The 25,835-nt window shown below is 37.5% G+C and overlaps 1 protein-coding gene across 2 annotated transcripts in view; it reads right to left on the bottom strand.

Annotated features, from left to right (window-relative positions):
- Positions 1–2,165: 2,165 nt before the first annotated feature.
- The window catches only part of PPM1A (protein phosphatase, Mg2+/Mn2+ dependent 1A), a 35,627-nt gene continuing 11,957 nt past the window's right edge, over positions 2,166–25,835 (bottom strand). Inside the window, exons 2-6 of one of the 2 annotated variants that reach the window (XM_075104181.1) lie at positions 21,945–22,796; positions 20,061–20,178; positions 15,012–15,120; positions 12,359–12,416; positions 2,166–9,989 (exon numbers count right to left, since the gene is read on the bottom strand). In XM_075104181.1, coding sequence (XP_074960282.1) covers positions 9,960–9,989; positions 12,359–12,416; positions 15,012–15,120; positions 20,061–20,178; positions 21,945–22,778 — 1,149 coding nt within the window. In that variant the 5' untranslated portion in view covers positions 22,779–22,796 and the 3' untranslated portion in view covers positions 2,166–9,959. The remainder of the gene's footprint in view (positions 9,990–12,358; positions 12,417–15,011; positions 15,121–20,060; positions 20,179–21,944; positions 22,797–25,835) is intronic. The other variant, XM_075104182.1, reaches the window with a different exon arrangement.

A 25,835-nucleotide genomic window follows, 5' to 3' on the forward strand; every position in this document is an offset into this window, starting at 1 on the left:
AGCACAGCTGCGAAAGACCTGGAGGACAGCCATATCCAAATATCCTATTCCTACTGTCTAGATCTTAGTCTAGGGACTCCACAGGTTATTTTAAAAACAGACCAGAACAGCTTTTGTTTCCTTAAATGGCTTTTTTTTTGTGTGTGTGTGTGTGTGTGTGTGCTTGTAACATACTTTGAATTATTTTGTTGAAGTAAATTATACATAGCTGTTTTATCCTGTTTATGGGACAGGATTTAAGTTTGAGTGGAAGGTGACTGTTCTCACCAAGCTGTACTTGGTATTCACGAGCCAGCAGCAAACTCTGACACACTATGTCAGAGCAAAGGGGAAGAGCCATGATACAGCACAATTCTCCTGAAGAGAATCACCAGGACACTGGACAGTGTCACAGACACTTCTACTGCTAAGGAGGAGAGGTAAAGACAAGGAAACGCATACAGGTAATTGTATTTACTTCAATATCTGCTCCTCTGTACAAATAAACTCACTGGTTTAAACGTCTATTCAGCAAACTCCTAATTCAAGATAACTCTAACTGGTACGTCGCAGCAAAATTTTCAGTCCTGTTTAACAGGATTAAAATCCTGGCTAGCAAATCCTAGCAAATATTTTCTTAACGTAGAGGGTGAACACCAGAAAAAGTCACTAATTGGGAAAAGAAAATAAATCTCTCACAGTTGTGGCTCCTACGTAGGCTCTTCAAAAGGCTGTAGACCAAAAATTTTAAGGTCTCCCACTTTCAGTAGAAACATCAGAAAGTTTGCACTAACTTTGATAAGTACAAATTAACTTCATCAATATATGAATTCTTGTTATACTGATGAACTTCCAGTCCTGCAAGCTCACAAATGAGAGCCATACACCAATTTCATACAACTCCCAGAGCCTCTCTCAGCATATGCGTATTTGCAGGCAGAATTGTCTTAGTTATTTCTATCAGTAACTGTAAACAATTCTTCTTGCTACTCTTTGCCAAAATCACCTTCATTCCTTCAGAAAATCATATTAAACTCATATTCTTAAAAATTGCTGAAATCTAAAATCAAAATCATCATTAAATGATTTAACTGGGCGTCAGTGCTCTACCTCCTTTAAATGAACCCACATAAATGCTATCTAATTAAATTCAGACACAATGAACACCTTAAGTTAGCTTAGTATTTCTATCTAAACAGCTCAGATGACATTCAAATTTATTATTACACGTCAGGGTTAAAAAAACCCATTTAAATTCACCAACAATGCTATTCAGAAGTATATTATTCTTTGGCTTTGAGGAAAAATACACTAAAATATAAATTTCCAATTAGATGGGATAAACCATTCTTTTTATAAACTTTGAGCTAGAAAACAAAGGGATATACTCTGTCTCCCATGTTTGCTCCGTTAGTGTGAACCAAGGCTAACAGTCAATCATATCACAGCAATTTCAGTTTTTTAATCCACAGAAAACATTCCCTCATTTTGCTCAATAACTCAGTAGTTCCGATTTTTAAATCTTAAAGGGATGGGGCTGAATCTTTAGGAAAGACAACTTTGCTTCAGGTCACAGGTGACAGCAGGACAGCCTCCCGCCCCCTCCCGTTTCATTTGTAGAGTCCATGTCAGAACCCTACCAGCTCTCTGTCTATAAAGATTTCCAGGGAAGGCAAATGCAAACTGATAACATATAGGCTCATTCTCCCTCCAAATCGTACTGGCTAAATCCAGTGTAAAGATGCGTTTCATCCTTTAGTGTCCTTAAATTCTTACAAATTATATTACAGAAGTTTATCCTGTATTTTACAGTACTGAATCAGGGCAGAAGACACAAACATATTTCGCTCCTGTGTGACTTGGTTTTCCAAAAGTCAGGCATCCTAATCAATCCCCAGCTCTCCCAAAAACCCCAGACCGGGTGGTCTCTGGGGAACACCGTGGCTGGAGCCAAGCACATGCTGCTTTACCTTGGAGTTTCAACATGTAAGGGGAAAACCAGTGAAAAGTGAAAAGTGTGGTTTTTTTTTTTTTATTACTGTAACTAAAAATGATCAAAATAAGCACTCAATATTCCATTTTAATACAACTGCCTTGAATCAGAAAAGGCCTCATAAGTTTGTAAATTAGCAATAATAAAACAGATGTGAAAATGGTGTATAGCATACCACTCAAATACACACACATGATGTAATTGCCTGTTTTATTTAGTGGAATCATTTTTGTAGATTAGAAATATTTCCAATTCCCATTTGCTCCAATGCCAGCCTCCACCATCGACAGGCATAACGCAGTTTGTTCAACTGATTCCAAACCGAAAAAAAAATACAATCTCAAAAAGTTAAGTTAGAAACCAAGTTCACACATTTTCTTTGGGACCAGGAATCTGTACATAGTACAAAATATACATTTATTGAACTTTCTGTAAACACACAGCTTGAATTGTGTAAAACTGTAAAGAGTGGGTGAACTACGTGGAGAATAATTTATTATATATTGTTATACATTCTACTTCAGGAAAATAGTTATGCTCTTGTATATTACTCTGTTAAATTTATAAATTCCATAATGAAGCCATGTAATCTGCGAACATGCTTTTCAAGCTTAATTCTCTCCATCCGTAACGCACATTTATACAGGTCATCAATGAAAAAAATTACACTTTCCACAAAATAGATATAAAGAGGTCATGAATTTTCTAAAAAGACAGGCACAGCATGTCACTACAAATGAGTTGTATGATACGATGTGGACTCAATTCTGCGACAAGACAGGTGAAAACTCTCTAATTCAGCATGTTTGTACATGGTCTTAGTAACAAGACAGATGCTAGAAACCAAAACCTCTGCTTTAATAGACTTAAAGCAGCCAGTTGCGGAAATCAAACCTCACACTCTTCAAATATCCAGCACTCCCTAGCTAGGAGAATCTAGGCTTTTGTCTCGTATTAACCCTTCACTGCTAGCAATTCAGTTTCCCGAATAGTGACTACCCGGCACGATTTGCCAAGAACATTTGCGTAATTCAGCACTGACTCCAAGAACGAGATTCCTGGCACCAAAGAGTTAGATCTGGTTAATAAATACAACTTAACTCTTGGTACTCAAGGTCACTGTGAATCACACCATCAGCAATAAAATGTAGCCTAGGAAATCCCAACTTCCAGCATTGCACGGTTGCGCTGCGTTAACCCGCAGAACGCGTGGTAACGGGTACTGCAGCGTCTCACGTACTGGGGCCTCTGTTGTATCATGCCCGGCTTCCAATGTCAGAATCTGGAAATTTCAAGTTGCAGCAGACTTGCCAGTCTAGCATTAAACACTTGGCAAGAATAAAAACTCCCCCTAAAAACACTGACAAAGATCCTTTCAGTACGTCTATCACTACACATGGAAATAATGTTATGTAAATTCAGCACATTTATTCCTAGGTTTTTAGGGTCTCATTGTTTTTCCATCCCATTTTGGGTTTCATCCTTTTATTTATTCTTTACAGCTAAAAGCACTACATCAAAGACCAAACCTCTTAAACTGCACCCTTCTGATGTTTTAAAAGAAAAAAATGCTGACTTACATGTTTAAAGAATTATGAAATTATCTCCAATCAATCTTTAACATTACCACCTTCTTCCCTTTGGCTTTGAAAAGCTTTTTCAAAACCAAAACTGAATAAAGATTACAATTCTTTCTCATTCCAAGTGGGACATTTCAGGCTCCAACAATACATGTGCAAATTTTACATAGTGAGTGAAGCTCCACCAATGTCAGCCGGAAGTAAAGTTAAGGACGTGCCTCATTTTCCCAAGACTATCTTAGTTTAATTTTTCCCTGTAATTTGAACAAAAATTCTGTGCTTCAGCCTGAAATCCCAACAGTGAAAGTGAAATCAGCTACTCAGTATTTCCATTGCTCCGACTGGAATTCAATAATGCAAGAGAAAGTACACTGCGGACCTTAGTCTATAGTCATTGATAGAAGTAGAAGTACATAACTGAGACCTGCCAGTCTGCTTTCTCATTTTTCTTCTCAAAGATATTCCTCAAAAGAAACAACAATGGCACCTCCTTCAACTCTGGAGGCTTACTCTCAGTATCTATGAAGAGTCCTGCCTACTTTAGCTGCGAAACCCCCGCCACGCTCCCGCCAGCTCTTCAGAGCCACAGAGTTAATGGAAGCAAAAATGAATTTCAGTTTTGGCTCTCTTATTGAGCGAGCTGAGAAGTGCAGCTGTAGTGCTCTTAAAGGCAAATGTTACTATCTGACACAGCACTCACCCTTGCAAATAAATGGCTGGTTACACAGTAGTAAGGACCATTGCTTTTCTTTTTTTTTTTGGGGGGGGGGGGGGAGGAATAGCTGTCTAGTGATATTTTAAAAAGCATTTGGACAGGAATCAGTACAAGTTAACTAAAAATCTGGCTCGGCATACAACAATACTTTAGAAATCTGACCTGTCACCCCAACACTACTGAAGTTTTGACACTTTCAGTATAGAACTATTAATTCTACAAAAGGCATTTTTGAAGTTAAGCCCACTTCCCCAAATTTTGTGGTTGCAAAGGTTAGGGGTTCTGTTGTTGCATTTAAAGCAAGCCTCCCCCCAAACCCTTTCCTAAGACACCGTTATCACTCCTGTTCTCTTAGCTTGGAAGCAAAGACTTCAGAAGAGTGTCTACATGAGGGGGAAAGAAAAAAGATCTGGTTTACTGCTACTTAAAAGGAACATCAAATAAAAATATAAATAAAGCAAGGAGTATGTATAGAGCCTACGTCACTACAGGCCAACAACTCTGACACAATCAGATTAAAGCTCCAGACATTTTTTTCACATATTAAGTAAATAGCAGAAATATTTGTAGATTTTTCTAGAAACAAGTTTTCAATGGAAGACAATGTAAACTCAGCTTTTAGCATGCTGTATATTCTTTTGGGTTTTTTTTACTGGAAAGCATTTAGTGGTCCATGAGAATAAAGAAAAGCTTTAAGTTTTACTACAGCTTCTTGAACTTCTGTGAATCAATGCCACGGCGCAGGTGACTGCTACCTTGTTTACAAAGCAACATAATTAAGCAAAATATGACTACACAGAGGTTCAGAAGGTGCACGCCTGGGTCTGCAGAGACCCGTGCGCCGTGCAATCGCCCCACAGAGACAGCTCAGAAAGAGCTCACCAAAAGATCGGGTTCTCTGATCAGTACTCCACAGGTCAGTCAAAAGTACTTAGCCCCAGATTGCTACTTTTGAATTTTGCTCCATTTTTACAGCTTATAGCAGGAATCACATTCATTTTATGCACTACAGCATCTTAGAAATTCACGTGTGGAGCCTTTTTACCACTTGCAAAGACTTTACACCCTGTATTGGTATACGAGGGCTCAGGTCGCGATCATCTCAAACACATGTAGCTGTAGGAACAAGGGGCTATACTAGTGATCTAGGAGACGTTATTTTCACACCTCATGAAGCTTGGCACAGAGTAACACCTCCATTGCTACAGAAAACCGTCAGGTACCGCTCTATAGCTCTACACGGTTTTGCTGTTTCTGAACCTGTGCAAGGTACATCAGGTTTGCATTAAGATACCGTATTTGCCAAATGATGAGGAAAAGGGTAACATTTTACTAAAGGTTAGTCCGTTACAGACATCGCAAGTTTAAATATAATGAAATTTAAATATACCAGGTTATTTGTGCATAAAAGCAACTCAAGAAGGTGCAGGTAAAGAGGAAGGTAACACCTCAGCATGATGAAATCCTGATGTACAGTGAAATACGGTTAAACTGGACCAACCCTATCATTAACCTAATTGTGGCAGCCGTGCTGTCTGTCCCATAGGACAGAGCTACATACATCTTGAGAAAGTGAACAGAAAATAAGTTTGTCAGTAGGGAACTCATACACAAGATGACATTAAAACCAGTCTCATGATCCCAGTTTTAAGAAAAAGAACGTTTACCAAAGCAAAATGTTTGTCTTAAGTATAGAACAGAGAAAAAGATCTGCAAAGGCTTCGATACTCCCTGCACAGGTCAATCATTTATCTGTGTTTAGAGTGTGGTTTCCCAAACTGCAGCAGAAGGGGTGGTGCAACCATTTCTTTGCTCTCAGTTCTGTTTCCCCACTCTGCATCTTGCCCTAGTACCAGCATCCCACAGCTGGATTATCAACTCACCCAGCTGAAAACTACAGATTTTTTTATCCCAAACTGCACAGCCATGTAAGCATGACTGCTGGCATAGAAAGGGCAGTAGGGGCAAACTTATAGCAATAGTTTAGTCTTGACAGAAGTTGATCATGGAACCATATCCTTAGTTCATCAATTACTAAAGTGAAATGCAGCAGGAAGTCTGTCCTATCGCAGAGTCACAAATTAAGATTAAATTCTTATCAGGGAATCCATTGAAGTGCAAACTGTTCCCTAGTTTTCTTAAATCACCTTTTTAAGTTTCCAATTCTTGAACTGAGCAAAACGGCTCAGTTTAACCTATACAGTTGAGCCAGTACCAGCTTTGCAATAAACAGTTTACTGGCTGCTGATCAGTTTACCCTGAGTACATGTGAAAATGATTAGCTTTAGCACCTGCACAAATGATCAAGGTAAGTGCTACCATTACTCATCTGCTGCTTAATACTCATCAGGCATCTCATGAGTATGACATAGCCTAGGATTACCGCAATTCAGCATAGTTTAATGACAAGCAGATTAAATTTTTCTCTCCGATTCTGACTTCTGCTGGAAGATTAAAATGATTGATGGCCACGTATCACGGTCTTTGTGGTGCTGCTTCCTGGCTAGGCCAGAGCAAGCCAGCTAAAAGGCTCTGGGTTCACAACCTGCACAGGGCCTGCTGATTTCTGCCCACCACATGTACCAGGGACTCCTCTGATACAACAGATTTACAAAGCCTTGCAAACCTAGGACCCTACTTAATGTAATTGCATTTAGTTAATCCAACACTGATTTTAAAACACATTTTAGAAGCCTCTGTCTTGAACATATTTCAATGCTGAATTAGTGAGAATTATTTGAAACAGCTGTCTATAAAGCAGTACAGGTATTCTCCCAGAACGATCAGTGAAACATTTAATCTGGCTGTAACAAAACTCACAGAAACTGAAGCCAGTGAAGCTGTCAAATGAAGAAGGAAAACAAAGTTGCACGGCATGCAAAGCAAACTAGCTTTACAAATGTCATTTCCTTTTAAAAACAAGCAAATTGGGACCATCCTATCTGAACATGTATTTAAAAATACATCTTTTAACATCACACATTTTTCATTTTTGTCACACAGGAATCTTTTTCCAAGAGGGAAATAAATAGCACACAATACTTAAAAATTGCTGCCTTGCCCCTGAGGTGCTAATGTTTTTAGCATTTAAAAAAAAGTTTCTGGTGCAACAAGGAGATGCACAAAGGTGCAAAAGTGCCTTTTTCTTTTCAGAGCAGTGAAAAGTACAGCTTGCCTCTTTTCTAGCATGCTTTGTATACTTAATTAGTATATTTTGTAATCAAAATCTGTATCTAAAATGGCAGTGTTTATGCATACGTAATAGATTCAGTGCTCTGACCTCACCAAAACGCTGAACATAGGCGGGAGAGAGAAAGGCCTGAAACGGGCTTTCTTCCGCTACCCTCAAACCTAGTTACATCGCCTGTAGCAATAGCAGAATTATTTTCTTTCTAACCTTTAGGAGTCCTCCTGAGAAGAGGCTTCAAATATCATTTGTCACTGAGACAGGTTAAGTGATTATAGTTTGAAGTATGGCTTTTCACACCACAGTTTTGCTTCCGATTTTTAAAGTTTAAAACTCAAAAGGTTCCACAGTCCAGTTCAAGGTTTTGCAGTTTCCAAAACTAAACTTTAGTCTCTATGAAAAAGGGCAGAACTGTATCTGCCTCATCCTAAATTAGGTTTAGCTTTTTGCACTAATACGCCATGTATTATTAAATATGCTTGTTAAGTGCCTGTGAAGCTATAACTTAACATTATTATAGTTTTGCACTCTACAACAAAATTAGACATTTTAAGCATTTATTCATAGGTAGGTAAGGAACTGGTTCTTTAAGCAAAAATTGCTATAAATTTATAAATACAAATAGTGCTTATGTTTTCTTCATTCATGCTTGAACAGATTACAAATTGAATACAATGAAGTTACGTTTAAGCACCCCACATAGACAAGAGGGATAAAAGAAAAAAGTTTGCTGGTATATACTAAATTCCAAGACACTATAAGTTACTTTTTCACTGTTCAGTGATCCCTAACTCTGCATTAGTTTTAAGGCTATATATACAAATATGTATATTTCAAAGTCAGGGAAAGACAAATATAGCAAAATGCATTGTACTACATTTTCCTATCAAAAAGTAATTATACACCAAGTTTTGATTCTGTTTAACTGCAGTAAATGTTACAATCTACTTGTTTTACTGATTTTCCTTTTGGGGAGTCTGCCTACTAAATGAGTAAACTACATAGTAAATACAATATTCTCAACCAAAAAGACGATACAAGGTGCACAAAACAGCAGTTTTGCAAACACGACTGACTTGAAAACTTAATTTCCGTATGCTCAATGGGAGAAAGCTAAGCTTAAATCAAATTAGTTTATTATCTTATAAAATTTTAAATTAGAATTTTAAACAACGAACAGTTAAATATTGTCAACATGCTATATCTCAAATCACAAGTACTGTTTAACCACTAGTCTCTCATTCTAAGTAAGTGGGTCAATTAAAAACACACACCATAAAATGTTAAAGATTGTCAGGCTTTGACAAATGTATTTTTATCAAACAGTAGGCAAATTCAAACCAATGCACATCTTCAGTGGGGAGAAAAAATAAACCACCAAAAAGCCTGAAAAAACCCACACTTGTAAAAAATAGGGTAATGGATTAATCTCACATCATCCTCTAGCATATGGCTATGTCTTGGGCAATAATCAAAATCCTTCCCATTTTAAAAATGGGCTACCAATTAATAAAAATATTCTTCCACAAGTAAAATATCATTTACAATGGCACTGACTTAATTTTAAAAGGCAGGAAAAAAGGAATTACACATTTATGGATAAATTTCTTGTTTGTTAAATCAAGCTTTATTGATAAAATGGAATTCAAAGTATTTTACTTGGAACAGCAGCAGACCCAGCCAATCAGGATTGTAAAAATGCTGCAGACTCCTACTGTATGTAGAAAGCTGCCCGTTCGTGCTCAGTGATTAGTAGTTTAAAGTAAGGGTTAATGAAAAGAGAGGTGCAAAGAATCAAGGCATTCTAATCCCAAGATTCGTATGCGTATGAACATGATACTATTAATAGGGCATGATTTAAGTCCCACTGAAGTCAAAACCAGAACTCCCTTTAACTCAATGTGAGAGCAGGAGTACGTCCAAGAAAATGATATACGTTTGTTGAAGAATGTGCACTACAAGTTATTTTTCCATTGCCAAGCAAATTCACACACTGTAATTTCTGGTAAGTTGCCCACGAGTTCAGCCCTCATAAAACAAGAAGTTGTCTTTACAGTTTTGTGCACCTCTTGAGCACCTAGCTGGCTAGGCTGCTGCTCCTTGCAATCCAAAACCACAACATGAATTTCAAGGGATATATATTGTTGCAACACACAAGCCAAACATTTCTTCTAACCTTTATAGTGATTTAAAGCAGTTCATAATTAAATATGAGCATTTTGTACAAAGACAATTGCACTTTACAAAAACAAAATCATACAACATAAATTGCTGGAGTCTGATTTACAACATGAATTATGGTTTGAAATCACGTTTACAGAAGTCTGTTTTACAAAAAAGATCAGTTCCTGGGCTAGATGTCGTACTGCTGTAGTCACTCTCACCAACACATCATATTCCCTTCTTTAATTAAGGTTGAGGATGGATGTTAAGAAGGGTCGCTGAGGTTGGGCTGCACTTTCATTTGAAGGATGAAACGTGAACTCCACAGCTAGATGAGCAGTTTTACCACATATCATCAGTTGAGGCAGAATCCTTAAAGAAAAAAGAAGGAACCCTTTAAAGTCTGGAGTGCCCATAGTTACAGCAGTTTCTGGATAATCCAGACTGAAAAGGGTTAAATGAAAATGACTTCAGTCATTTTAGGAGTCTGTTTTCTCTCCCCTTTCAGAAACAGCATTTAAGAATATCTAAAATCCACATATGCTTAATTAATGAAGCATTAGCACCAAGACATTTTGTAATAACCTTATCAATGCTCAAAATACTATCCTAGGCACATTACGCAAAAGCATTCCCAGAGTAGTTAGAAGTAATACAAAATGGATACACTTACTACATAGATGTGTAAAAAGAGCAGGATGTGCCTCACGCCATTTGTTATTATCATTACCATCTTTCACGTTTTCAGCCCTCCCTCACTGCACAGGAAGATAGAGTCATCAACTGACACCCTGTTATAACTCAGATCAATTTTAACACTTATAATTTAAGGTTAGAGAAGTGTAGTTTGGGCAACTGCAGGAAACCCTAATTTTGGATAGTAATAAAACCTCAAGTAAAAAAAAATGTATCTAAGAAAAAAACTGGAAGCAAAGACATGCCATGCTCTAAATCATAACTGTATGGCCAGGCTACATGGCATTACAACCATGCATCCAATACCTGAGTATCCCTAAAATTTGGTCCATCAGGCCCAGAGGCAACAGGGGATTCTGTGTAACTACCACACCACTGAAAAGTGTTTAACCGATTCCTGCTATCAGTTAAAAACCCTAGTACAAATAAAATATTTCATTCTAATAAGTGTTTAATCTATTTGCCTTCGTGTCACGTCTGTTTCCTTTTCCTTTGCTTAGATTGTTGTATATTCAGCTTTCTCTAACTGCCTCATCAGTTGGATGTGCAGGTTAACACCACAACTAAGAAGTGGGACCACAGGTCAGTTGCCAAAGCAACAGCTAAGACAGTAGTACAGGCATCAAAGAAAACTGCTTCTGTACAGCGATCTCTGTTTGTTTCAGCACTACCTGGTACCTTCCCCTACGTAATCAAGGGCCATCACAGGCTTTAACAACAGTCTATGCTGGTGCTTCCACAGCTACTCTTCCCTATCATTACTAAGACTGCAGGAGGTAGAAATATTACTCCTCTTCAAACGCACTGCCTTACCGATTCCTTCGAGGGAAGAGAGGCTAATTAAGTCTCTAGCAATGCCACATATGACAATTTCTTAGCACTGAAGTTCTGCACCCTTCATTCACACTGGCACACAGAATTCATTACAAACCATAAAGAACAGTTGGCACGGAGGTGTAGTAAAAAAAAGCCAAATCACTAAAATTACCCTTTGTAAAAGTACCACCTCCAGTTTTTTCTTCAAGACCAGAAGTAGCAAAGGAGAGCAATTATATGAAAGACCAAAACAGTTATATTTGTTCCAAGTGCAAGGTTGAAGCATAAAAGCAGCAGTGAGTAAAAATGCAGCAGCCGCATGCCAACTATTCAGTATGCAAATTCCTGTATCCAAGCTGCCAACATCATCGCAAAACAAAAACTTGTGTACTGTTCTACAAATGTACAGTAACATAATACAGAACGGATTTTAAAGGTGAAACATCCTCTTTCAGCCACTACTTAGGAATTTCTATGCTAAAGATGTAATGAGAACTGCCAAAGAAACTAGCACCCAGTTGTAAAGCCAATGCACAATTCTTTATGTCTGGATGCATTTCACTTATGTTACTCCTAAGCATCTAAGTGATTTTTGCTTATAGGTGGAGGATCAACTTAACTAGGTACAGCACTTTCAGTGACAGAACATTGTTTCCAGTGGTCTTAACTGCAGTTGGGATCACGGTTTGTACTTTAGAGTTTTGGGGGTTTTTTTCCCCACCAACAGTAGATTCATGCCATGTTGATCACTGATGCAAGAACCTGAACCGTACACACTTGTTGTAAGATGTGCCATGTTTAAGAACAGAAGTGCTTACACAGTCCATTTGGAAAATTAATGTATCCTTAGAGCTGACAGTTACAGATCTGCTTAAACTATAAGTATAGGCTTTTTCTTCTTGATATTTGGGGAAAAGTGTCTCCCATTTGAACGGGAAAAAAATATACATGACACTGCACCATTCAGCAGGAAAGCGTTTGGAAACCCAGGTAGGATTCAAATAATGAAATTCCAGAGGACAAAGGAATCAACCATACCGGAGTTTTGAGACTGATCAGCAGAATGCAGCAGAAAACAATTACAAAACATAGTCCAAAGAACGCAACATCGCTATTGCTTCTTTGGGTGAAGGGGTCTTTTAACAAGAACTAGCAATATGTTTCTTTACAAAACAGTTAAAATAATTGGGGTGGGGGGGGAAGATAACGTTAAGAGGGAGGATACTTACAGTATCATCATTCCTGTAGGGGTTCAGTCTGTTATAAACGGCTTCAATCACACTCCGTCTAGAGAAAAAAAAACCCAAAAGATTTTAAGGCTGTGGGTTTTTTTAAAGTCAAATTCCCTATGTACAATTTCAATTTAAAATGCAAGCTTTAAAAAGTTTTAAATTCACAGAACCAAGTTTACTGCATGTTAGCACTCAGTGTCATTAAACATTGACCACAGCTACTGTATCCTTTAAAACCTTTAGGTTCAAGAAAAACAAGGCCAAATACCACTAGGAGTTCAGCAGAAGAGCACAATCTGACATTCAGATGAGGCTGGACACTGCTTGGTGCTACCTCTCCTGAGTCTGAAAATGGGCATCAGAAAACTTGATGGATGTTAAATGCCCTGGTCATTTGTGTGTCTGATGAATGCTGCAGTACTACTTCATGTATTATGGCACTTCCGTATGGGAGTAGTGGGGTTTTTTTTAATTTTCTGAATGCACAAAAATTGCATTCTGAAGTGCATTTTTGTTCACGTTACATTCTGAAATGTACTTTCCATGTGCAAACCTGGAAAAATTATTTCTGGAGCAATACTCCTTTACAATAGTATGCCTAATACACTCCTGCAACTTTCTCAAAAAAATTTAAACACCGCAAATAGCAGTTCTACATATCATATCTTCAGAACGAGGAGGATTTTGTCTGGTAAAAAAAAAAATTTAAATTCAAGCATCTTGACAGTTTCCTCCTTTAAAAAAGTGTGCTCAGCATGTGTAAGATAATTAATGATAATAATTTAAAAAGCTTGTAATTAACTTTAATCTCTGGAATTCTCAAGCTTTAATATTGATGGGAAATATATTGAGAAAATATTAATAGAAAAATTGCAAGCCACCTGTAAACAAGCAACATGGGTTTGGCATTGGGGTTTTTTTGGTGTGGTTTTTAAACACACAGGATGAAAAGGTTTTCTTGAGAACTGATACTCAAAAAAACCCAATGCAAGGCTGAAGGAAGAGGAAGCCTTTGCCTTACCCAGCATAAGGAAACAACTTTGGAGGGGAGCAGGAAGGAAAGAGGGGAATAAGAGACAGGAATTATAGATTTGACTTTAAAAGCAACTTTCTTCCAGATCCCCCTCTGCAGAACCAAGTATGATGAAGTAACAGACTACAACTGCGATACAAAACAAACTTCAAAGAACAACCTTTTAACTGCTCATGAATGCATGCAGAGGAATCACAAAGGAGTGCATTAGAAGAAAAAAGCAGATGATAGGCTTTATAATCATCCTGTAACGCTGAAAAGCCAGGAACTACCATGCAGCAGTATAAACATCATAGTGAATCTACTGAATGATTACAGGGCACAGAAGAAGGTGCTGAATTTAAAGCAATAAACACAAGCAATTACACACAAAGCACATTGCTCATATGAGCTGGAAAGTTTCCCTTATCTTTCAAGAAATAGGTATCTTCGATTCTAAATAAAGGCAGGTTTCTTGAAAAACTTTATTTTCCTTCCAAATTGGCAGCAGTGTTCTGAGTTACACTAACATCCAATTAAATCCATACTTCCATCAATCCCTGTACAAACTAGCATCACTAAGACACAAAACCCCACGGAAGTCAGTCACTTCAGCACTTCCTCACAACCATGATGCTACCACTAGCCAAACGAGGTTGAGAAAAATCAATTTGTATGCTGTACTTCTTGAGTGACTAACTCATCCATGCTTCATGACTACAGCAACACATCCTTAACAGATGCTGCTATTGTATGCAAAGTGGCCGTCTCTTCTTTTCCTAGTCAAACAGTTCATATAAGAACAACTTTGTTTTGTAGAAGTAATCTTTGCAGTTCTCTTATAATTTAATCAATTACATACCTAGAGTCTTCATGTTTTTTGCTGTAACTACATAAAAATCGTATTTTGAAGCATTAAAAATATAGTCCGCACCATATGTGCCCAATCCATTTTAACACAGCACAGGTTCGCAAACAATCTTTTAAACCACAAAGCACTTGGTTTGGCGTGCAAGTGAGCTAAGCGCATTGCTTCCTTAAAGACTTAAAAACATCAATTTGATAAGCCACTGTGCATCAACACTGAACTCTCTTCAAGGACAAAGCCAGCCTACATAAAACTGTAAATTTAAACTTCCCCCTTTTCTTCTTTGAAAGACTCCTAGCTGGTTTTCAGATTTGCCACATGCAGAGAGATACAAAAGCAAACTTTTAAGCAATTACATTGCTTTAGCTACAGACAAGAGAAGAAAGCTGCCAAGCAAAACATCATATGCATATCACTTCTTGTCGAAGTGTAGGACTACATATCCATGTAACTATTAAAGTCAGTGCATTATCTTTGCATCTTCAAATATAACCTCCCACCCAGAAAACCCAGTTAATTACAAAAACAGACACACTCAGGCCACCCTTAAAAAACACTCAGTCTATTCCAAAACTAGAGTTTGACATTTAATTTTAGTAGTGATTCATAACTCTGTCCTTTTCATTCAGAACAACTGAGTAATAAAATCGGAGAACAGATCATCACCTTTTGTCCTGTACCCTTTCTCCCCTCCCCCCACTTTTAAGAGTGGCCTTACAGTTAAGTTTCAATTTAAATCAAAAACCACATGTATACTGATGTGAACTCACTTGCTTGCCAATTCACCCCCTGGCGGGAGGTTTGGGATGCTCTCAGTTGCTAACGTACGCATCACGTGGACTAAGTCTGGGACTCCTTCACCCTGCTTCTTTATGATCTCTGGGAATCAGAAGTACTTTTTTTGTAAGTGCAGTCCAAATTTAACTTAAAAAGATTGAAACACTCAGTTTTATAAAAAGGCAGCTTAACTTCTGTTAATATATATATTTAAAAAAAAAAAGATGACAGACCATATTCAACATGGTAATTGTTAACTTTGGCTCCATAAGAAAAAGAACCTTTAACAGATTTGACAAAGATACACTGCTGTCAACATGCACACTGGTTTTAGAAACACACAGCTATCTAATAAAAGTGAGGAAAAAATTCTTTAATGGCTTTCCTGCTATACATCAGATATAACAGAAGATGTAATATCTTCCCAGCAAAATGTCCTGGGCACGAGGCAGATATTAACATCAGCTTTACCGCTGCAACAGAAGATAAAAGGTTGTCACCACATAGAAAGCATAGTATTTTCAAGAAACAAAAGGTCAGACTTATTAAAAATAACTCCCATGGCTGTATGTGTATTAGCCAGCACTTGTACCTCACTGCATTACAGCAACATGCAACTTTCAAGAACTATTACATACAAATTAAAAGCCAGAGACATCTAAGAGACAGTTCCATTCTCAACTCACTTAGGGGACATGTGAATATTGGGCAGTTATTTAAAGCTGATGAACTTTGGGGTGAAAAGAATCTGTACTGTAGCCACAGTCATGTTTCCTAAGAAAGTCATTCTTTAATTTTACTCTTAGGCCTATTTCCACCCCCACCCCCCCAAGTCATAAACACACAATTTTATTTGAACTCAAGAGGTTTCAGACCATACCACCCCAGAGGAGTCACTCTTTAAATAGTGATTTTACAAAATTTACAGAACAAACACATGTTTCAAAGTGTACCTCATCAGTTTCTCTGTAAACATGAGCTCTTAGAAATTGTAAGAGATATTATTAAGACTTGCCACTGTCGATCTTCAAGTGAATACTGCAGCACACATACAACAATGTGTACATATGTGCATGTATCTACACATGCCATGTATGTACACACACGCTATTCTTCATGTAATAAAGCATCTACACAGCTTGAAGAGTAGTTGGAAGTCACCAGTACCACCTTTGAAAAACACTCTAGCATTCAGTTTTTGCCCTAAATGATAATTCCAGAAAAGCATACCAAGTTTCCATTTTATAATTTAATTAGTGAGATAAGGTGCATTAAAAGCTTTAAAAACCAACATGTATCCAGTCTTTTTAGTTAAAAAAATTTAAAACAATGTTAATTACTTTTTATGCATGTAATAGGTGTTCACGGCTGCGTGTGTTTACAAAAAGCATCAGCTCTATTTTGCAGTCAGGCTGTGTAAACTATTTGCAAGGTACAGTAGAAGCACTGTCTAGCCCTCAACCAGTGTCAAACTCTGCAACACAAAGCTTTATGCTGTTTACTTCGAAACCTATATTTTAAATACGTGACACCATACACCATAGACACCTCAAAAACTTGCCATTTCCTCAAAATCTATAGCCAAAATTCATTTTACCATCTAGTATTTAGTAAATAATCTAACGCTCTTAAATCTGAATAAGAAGCAAAGATCTCAGATTTGGTTTGCCAAGTTCCTTTATTGTGCAATTTTGAACATCTAGTATATTCTACATTGTGCTAGTGCTAAAGTTCTGCTGTACAAAAATAAGGAATTTGTAGTTTACCTATGCTACACAGTTTCACAACCTGTATCTGCAGTACATTTAACATACAGTCTCCACTAAATGAATACATTTGTATTTTGATAAAACTATAGATACAGACTGAATGAACACTGAAGACACAACAAATTGAGTCGGTCTGCTAGCTGTGTTTAATTTATTGGAATTATCTTCTTTCAATACATCTTACAACCCTCCCCCCAGCCTTTAATTTAATTTAAACCTTCTACACATTTTCATGGCATCAAGTACTGGAAAAATGTACTTACAACCCTAAAAATAAAGTGTTCAATACATATCTGATTTTTCATATTCTGAATGGGAATTCCACAGAAAATTTAGGAAAAAGCCAGAGCTTTGATTTTTTTGAAAATATTGGGAGGAACATAACAGCTAACTTAAAATTATTTATCTCTATTAGGTATAAATATTGCAAGGATTATCTATTATGGAATGTTTTTATGTTAAAAAAATTGAGAACAGAAAAAAGCTTAAACAAGTTTCTTTTTAGAGTCAACACATCGATAACACATATTAGTGCAAATAATAGCAACACATTTTGGAATGATTGATTACTTCTACCATGAAGTTCACATGATATTTTAGGAGCAACACTGGTATATTGCAAGTAAGGGCACAAAGATGCTTCTCCACACTTGCTTCTTTTTCCATTATTATTTATTGTAGCTATGAATCTGGACCATAAAACACATAAAAATCAGTAAAAGGAGAGTCCTAGGTAGCATGGTAAATAGAAGAATTTCTACATTTTTAAAAAATCTGAATCGGGTCTCCTTATTCAAGATGACCATCAGTACTAAGCCCTATTCAATCTTAAAATTTGCACTATATCTTAACAGTATGAAGATATATTCTGGGCTGAGGGAATAAAAGTACAACCAGAAAAAATGCACATTAGTAAGCATCAAATCTCATTTCTTGTTGGACTACACTGTGTACTAAAGTGCTTAAGATTAAATAATATGCATTTTCACCAAGTTTCTATTTTAATGGATTTTAACTTTAAAACGATATTACATATTAGTAAGATCATTCTAAAAGTACTCTCTACATATTTTAGTCCCTTCAGCTTAATATCAGGCTTTTAAAGTGAAGCACTTCCATTCTTAAAGTATCCTAGGATAACAGCACGATTATTCACTGTAGTGTTGAAAGTTTCAGATGCTGTAGCAGTCTACATTACTAGCCTATACTGCATTATCCATTTATACCAGGAAACAATTTAACTGCACAAAAATTAAGTTAAATTTAACAAAGTTAATTGACTAAAGTTTTACTTTAGTCCAGCCTCTCAGCTTCCCTAATGAGTAAGACCTTGAAGGCCAAATTCTGCACAGAGCTGATACAAATCACTGCTGGTTTGAATAGTGTTTACTACATATTTATTAATTTAAATAATATCTTTGTGCAACAATAGACAAGAGATTGACAACAACTCTAGAAAAGAAGCAAAGACTCTTGAGGGGAAGTACAATGTATTTCCTCAAGTTATTCAGACACCATCCCGTTAAATTAGTATTAAAGTGCTTTGTAACTACACAGAGAATCCTTCTGCCTCTATGGAAGTATGACACTTTGCTCATCCCTGAAATTTTGTATTTGTATAAATGCAAAGTACTGGCAGCCAAATTAATTGTCTGTACCATAATGACGTGCAGTTCCAGTGTTTAGGTTCTTCATTTACAAAATGAAGTGTCTGTACAAAAAATGTCAGCTTTCCTCACCATAACGTTCCGGGCTACAATGAGGCCAGCTGAAGATGCAGCCTTAACTTGAACATATTTTCGTATTCTAGGTCATGGGTTTGTCTGAACTCAGACAAAATATCTAAGATACAAAGGTAATACTTGCCCAAAATAGTAAATTAATGTGTGAATTTACAGCACACTTGTTCCTCACCAGTTCTGTGAGTGGGCATACATAGTAAGCTCTTCAAACGCCTGGTGCAAAACTGCTCGCTGCTTCAAATGGAGAAAGCCATCTGACACTTAGCTCATGCAGTGTTACCATGCACTTGAATATTCCTGCTATGCTGTCAAAAAGATTCACACTATTGCTTACTGTGCACCAACTTCTCATATTAGGTGAGTGTTAGATTAAAACACAGAAATGTCTGTCCGGACATTTGTTCGGGGCTAGAACAGATGTAGTTTGCCAAGACCTTGCAAACAAGGCCTTTGAAAAACGAGATGCTTTCTGAAGGAGCATCAACACAGGTAGTAAGTGCTTTAAAATGGCACATTAATTTGTCTGAACCCAGAATTCCTGTGAAATTTCAAGCTGCACTGTGTTATCTTCACACAAGTTAAGGAGGAAAAAAGTGCACAGTATATTCCTCTAGCTTACTAATCGCTGATACCATAGTTGCAAAGAACTCTGCATATCGTGCCCTGTGTACTATTAAGGATTCTTGGAGTATATACACATAACTAGACTTGTAACCTGTAGGTCTAGAGGACTCTGCTTCAAAAATAGACTTAACATATGCAAATAATGCATACAGCATGTCACAAGTTTCAGAAACTCCAAGCTGTGGTCATCGTTACACACCAAAAGGCACTATAAATCCAGTTTTAATGAGAAATCTTTTAAATCAAATTGATTTCAAATATCAAATGCCTAAGACTTGCAGTTTCAGTTTAAGAACCCCTGAAATACAAATTTAAAGCAAAATTTTGAAGTTACCAGAGTAAGATGGGCTCCCAGCTTTTGTTCATCATGAATGCTTAAATTAGCTTTGACAAATTTCTGATGTACTTTCAAATAAGTAAATATGTTAGCAGGTACCTTAAAGATGACAGTAATCAAGCTATAACCCTACCATAATTGGATAATATTATGGCTAATTTGTACATAACGATATGGAAAAATGGCACTCAGATTACCATCTTCACAGACACTTTGCAAGATATTCTAATTATTTCATTTATCTCCATATAACAGGAACCAGGATTTACTGGTCCGAGGTTAGTGCTGTCAACGGACTCATGAAGAACACTGAGCACAAACAAGTTATTTCTTGGCCATCATGAATAATTTTCAGGGCTATAGGCTGCTGCATTTTCATAGGAGAATTTTTTCAGGACATACAGCAGGACTATATGAGTGCCTTTTTCAGAGATGTTCACTAGATGGCCAATGGCACTTGAAGGTCTATTTAGAAGCCCGTATGTGTTAAGAGTTTAGTTGTTGGAGGGGGAAGGGGGCCAGGGGGTCTGTTTAGAAACAAAGTTACTTATTTTTTTTTAAATGATCCACCTTCTACTCTGCTTTCCAGGTACTTGTCCAACTCTGCCTCTCTTTTCACCGCCTCTGGTGATACCTTTGGTGCATTCGGAAAACAGATCAATATCACGCTCATGTTGTCTCGACTTCCCTGGTGGAAAAGAAAAAATTATTTGAGAATGTATACACACCAGGCTAAACACACAAAGCATTTTACACACAAAAATTCACAAATCATATGGTATTAGAATACAACTTCTACTGTTTTGGATTAATATTATCATTAGCCTAAATTTCCCCCCACCCCCTTACACAATTTCAGAAGCCTGCCCATTCATTCAGTACAACTTTTAAGTCACTTTGTTCTTTCCTCTTTTATGGTCTGAAGACTACGTGGAGCCAATTACAGACAGCCCATTGTCTTTTAAAAACTGACTTTACTAATGAGTGATGTGTAATTAAAGTTATGCTCCACCTTGTTTTAAGTACTATCAATCATTCTGGGAAAGCAGCTATTAGATGGGTTAAGAACACCATTACAGCTTAAAAGCACTGAGTAGGGAAGTGCTGAATTCAGACAGTGCTTCCACCTAAAATCACAGCTATTAGGGCTTTTTCCCACCCTCCTTTTCTTTTAAAAAAAAAGAACTGCAAGCAAGAGATGTTCAAAGACCAGCCGGAAAGGGCCCAGGCCTTTACAAAAGCATTATTTGAAATGGACATATTTGAAACTCCAACCAAACAGAACCCCCTAATACTTGAATACCTTAAAATACAAACACATTCTGCTTACGAAAAGCAACTGTTCCATTTATTTTCAATATCCCTGTGTATCCATATGCTTAACTTTTAACACCAATTAAATCTACTGAAGTCAGCAAGATCAAGAACAAGCCAGTGTTTAAAACAAGAGTATATGGGTGTATGGGGAGGTGCTGACAGTTGGCTACTGCAAGGCTTACAGCATCCACAAGCCACTGTTCCTTCCCTGGTATTCGTCTTCAGGATTACCAGACAAAAATGGTAAACAAAAATATATGCATTATCCATCTGCAAGGGTCGGAAAGCAACTACATTTTTCCAAAAGGGAAACAACGACCTTGTTAGCCATGTGGCAGGAGTGGAGATGCTGCTTGTTTCTTTAGTATCAAACGTGTTGGCTTTTTTACATTATTAATTATAGCTTGCCTTGGGAAAATTAAGTGTGAAGCTATAAAACTCAATACTACTTCTGTAGCTGCACCATCCTGCAACTTACTAATACAAAGTAGAAATTACTGTAGACAAGATTACACAGATCCATTAAACAAAACAGACCTATATTCTTCTACTTGAGCTAGTTTCAGAGCTGTATCACACAAGACTGAACAAGAATACAGTAATTAAACCAGGAAAAAAACCCTAACTTAAGTCAGATCTTCATATAGTCAAGAAGAAATTTTAAACTGCAAAACTATGAAGCCACAGTTCATTCATTCTGCGTTTATCTTGGTGCAATTGTGACAGTAGTGTTACTATGTGCCCAAGAAGGGAGGGAAAGATTAGGAAAGGAAAAAAATATTGTCTAGCCTGATTAAGTCTTAAGGTTTTGTAAAGTATGTTATGAAACAGAAAAGGGCAGTTTTTGTCCTTAGCTTGCCCATAAATTCCCATCAGCTTCTAGTTTCCCAGTGATCGCAACATATCTGTACATGATTTTAAACTCTTCGTTAACCAGAGCCATCCAGAAAGCCATACTGTTTCTGTTGTGTGTTCGTTTCCCCTCTATCATCATTTTTGTGGAAATCATGGTAATTACTGTGAAAGTCACAGTAACATAAACCATCAGATACTTATAGACTGGAATCAAAACTTATTCTTAACTTGTTCATAAACTTCTAATAGTGAAAACACAATAAACCTCTCAAGTCTGGCTACCTTGTACAAGCAGGTGTCAACTATCTCATTGCAAACTTTCTCAAGGTCATCAGTGACTTCAAGCCTGGATCTTACAAAGTCACACAGCTCTTCATTTCCCATAACATCCCAGATACCGTCGCAAGCCAGTATGATGAATTGATCATCTTCTTCTGATCTCTCAATTTCATAAACTTCAGGCTCAGGTGAGACCAGCTGTTCTGTAGGACCTTTCCCATGGACACATTTGTAATCAAAGTCCCCAAGGGCCCTTGAAACAGCAAGGGAGCCATTCACACGCTGAATCATTACAGAGCCACCTGCATTCTGTATACGTTCTTTCTCCAGTGGATTACTTGGTTTGTGATCCTGTGTGAAGAAGTGAACCTTCCTGTTTCTACAAAGTAAACCTCTTGAGTCTCCACAGTTGATGAAGTATGTATGTTGGGGAGAAATCATGACACCCACAGCTGTTGACCCACTTCTGTCTGCACCATGTTTCTTCTCAGAGATGACTCTCATGTGTTCATCAATTTGCAGAAAACCTGTTCTGATGCCGTTCTTTACACTTTCCACAGATGGTGGCCCATCTGGCCCTTTAAAATCCTGGTTGCTTGTGATGTGATCTAATAAATGCTCACAGCAGTACTTGGCAACCTGTGATCCAGCGTGCCCATCATATACAGCAAAAAATGACCATCCATCAAGTCCATTTGGCAAACCAATCACGGCCGTATGTGCATCCTCCATTTCAACTCGCCAGCCTTGCATACTACTCAGACCGTAACGAAGCCCATTCCCTTGTCCCTGGGCATTATGCTTCTCCATCTTTGGCTTGTCTAAAAATGCTCCCATGATGACCTTCCTTCAGTTCTGAAAAGAAGAAAAAAGGGATTAAGATATTTCTTAAACATCTCTTGTTTAAACATCCTATTGGAAACATCGTAACAGATAATGTTATGATGACAAAAATACACAGATACAAAGCTGACACTTCCATGCCTCTCAAGTCAAATTTACATTGCTTTCATCTAATTTAAACAAGGACACTGCTACTACCTGAGCCGCACTTTTTGTATTTTTGTAAGTATTTTCAGCTGTTTTACTTGAAGGACTTTTATTCTACTATCATTCATGGTTCTGACAAAAGCCTATAGTATACTTACGTATTAAATTAGTTTGAAGGAGGACTTGTTAACTGGCACACATCTGAATAGCCACACTCCCTGTGATTACTGAGCCAATGAAAGAGTTCAGTCTTTCCAGGGCAGTAGCATTCTCTAGATCCCTACCTGCTGGCCACAAAGTCCTTCTCACTCACTGCTTTTCTGACAGTGATGGGGAAATCAAAGCAAACTGATGAGGTTTTCTTTTGGGGGAAGAGGTTCAGGGTTTTTTGTTTGGTTGGTGGTTTTTTGTTTTGCTGAACAGATAAAATTATCTGAATGATTAAGATGATGCCAGGCTCTGCACAGAGGCAACATTGGACAACTAGAAGCAGGACTTGGAAGGAACAGAGGAGCTGTCCCGTTAGGCAGCAGCAAGCCATTACTTTGGCTCAGCCATCTTGTGAAAGCTCATCCTTAGATTTTCAGTTAAATTACACAGCAAGCTTCTCAGATGTCCATGCTGCAGATCTACTTAAAACCTTAATGTATTCAAGCTTCACTGAAAGACAACTGCCCTGACAAGTCTAAGGAAATCTGTTTGGAAATAAAAATCACAATTATTGTCAATTCATGATTCCTTATTCAAGCCAGATGAATATACTGCACACCCTACCCTCCTCCACCTCCCATCATCAGGATGTGATGCAGCAAATACTCATGCTTAAGAGAATAAGAATCATATTTGCAGGCAGTGTAAACTGACTGGTTTATCTTCATGGCTTTCACACCCTAAGCATCCAACCCACCCTTCTAATCCACATCAGTTTATTTGTGCATTCATTATTAAAAAAAAAAAATCATACAAAATAGGCCACACATTTTACATACTTGCAAATTCTGCCCTGGGAAGCAGAGTGTGCAAGTCTCTGTTATACAATACAAGGTAATGGAACAAACCTACAAGCTTTTCTATTTGAAGACAGTGGACAAAAATTAACTGAGAAGAGTCTCTGAAACAGATTCTACCTGAGGCCCAAACTAAGCAGCTGCACTAGCAGAAAAGTTAGTACACTGAGCATTTTAGAAGGTTTTAACTTGTATGTGGAATACATTTGATCAGTTTTCTAAGTGATAGCATCACTTTTTGATAACATGCTTTTATTGCAATACAGCTCCAGCTATAAGTGACACTGTATATCCAAAAAAGCTTTTTACATTGTCTCTTCCAGACACTATCAACCTTTCTAAAGCATCTGTATGTGTTAGAACAAACAGTCAAAAATGTTTATATTTGATCTCACCACAACAGTGATCCAAATGTGAGGCACAGGGACCAGATATACACTCTTTGGCTCACATGTTTTTGTTAACAAAAACAAAAGCCACACACACTTCAGCTGTATGGGTGGAGATGGCAGCAGCAGTACACCTCTGCTTCCTCTCACCCCAACACCTACTCTGAGGTTCTTCTGTCTCTTCAAGGCAACACAAAATATTGATGCCCACACAAACTGTAACTAGCCAAGAAAATATAGTGAACACTGGTCCTGTATCCTGAGCACATGCATGAGGTCCACATTACTGCAGTTGCTAGGAGAAAAATACTTTCTCTTCCCATGCAACTCTAGTGAAGTCAGAGTGATCAAAATAATTACAGAATGCTGCCATTTATCAAATGGGGATTATTTTGCAGAATAATAGACTTTTTATTCATTCCATAACAGCAGAGTTTAAAATAATGCCTAACGTTAATTTAGAGCTCAAAAAGCAGAAACCACCCTAGCAAATAACACATTTTTGTGAAGTATTCTTGCATTATTACTGTGTTTAAAACACAACAAAGCAGAGAAGCACTAGGAACAGGATCTAGTCAAACTGACCACAAGCACTGTCAAATTTGTACTCAAAACAGGAGTATTCCTTCTAATATCTCACATTACTAGGTACACAACATTCAGACAGACTTGTGCTTCGTAAACCGTTTGTTCCTCTCTGCAGTTTATCATGTCAAACAATTAAAAATACATACAGGCAGGCTGTATGCTGTTCTACCAACTCATACAGAACTGTTAGCACACTTCAAAAATTAACAAATCCACTCTCCATTAAAAATCAAGTTGCCTTACCCCTCCCCAGAAGGCAAACTGAAAGCTGTTGCTATTCTAAATTACGCCTTGTAGGTGAGATGTTGACACATGGTTATTCAAGGGCGCGAGCTACCCACCATAGATGCCAATACAACCAGACAGAAGGATAGCCACAGTGTCGTCATGGGACTTCTACTTAGGAAATTATTCACAGCCTATAGCATAAAGTAGTCACCTTCTGTAAACTGCAGCAAAAGACTGCAGTTGTCATCCTTACAACACTCTAGCTAATCATACTTCTGCCAGAACACCAGTCTAAACCTATAGGAGAGTAGGCCAGGTTTTAAAAATCCTCACTGTATCCGAAAGTAAGGCGTAGTTTACTTGTATGAATATGCCAAGACTTTAGTTCTTCCAGAATTTCAATTCTTGTTCAGAAAAATTTGAGTTTAATATGACTATCTGTGTATTCTTATGAATCAGAGGCTACCTACTACCTCCCCCCCCTTTTGCATGGCTAAAACCTGAAAAATTTAAAGAGTCTTAGTTATAAAAAACTAGTTTTCAAAGGAACACAAACGCACATACACAGACAAAAACACCTGACATAAGCAAGCCGTGGCTCCTTCCTACTAAAAATATCTTTTAGATATGGTTTTGAGTCCATATCTACGGCAACATCTTTCACACGTCAGTGTCTACCTAAATCACTAGTA

This window comes from Phalacrocorax aristotelis, chromosome 9 (assembly GCF_949628215.1).
Source record: "Phalacrocorax aristotelis chromosome 9, bGulAri2.1, whole genome shotgun sequence".
Lineage (NCBI taxonomy): Eukaryota > Metazoa > Chordata > Aves > Suliformes > Phalacrocoracidae > Phalacrocorax > Phalacrocorax aristotelis.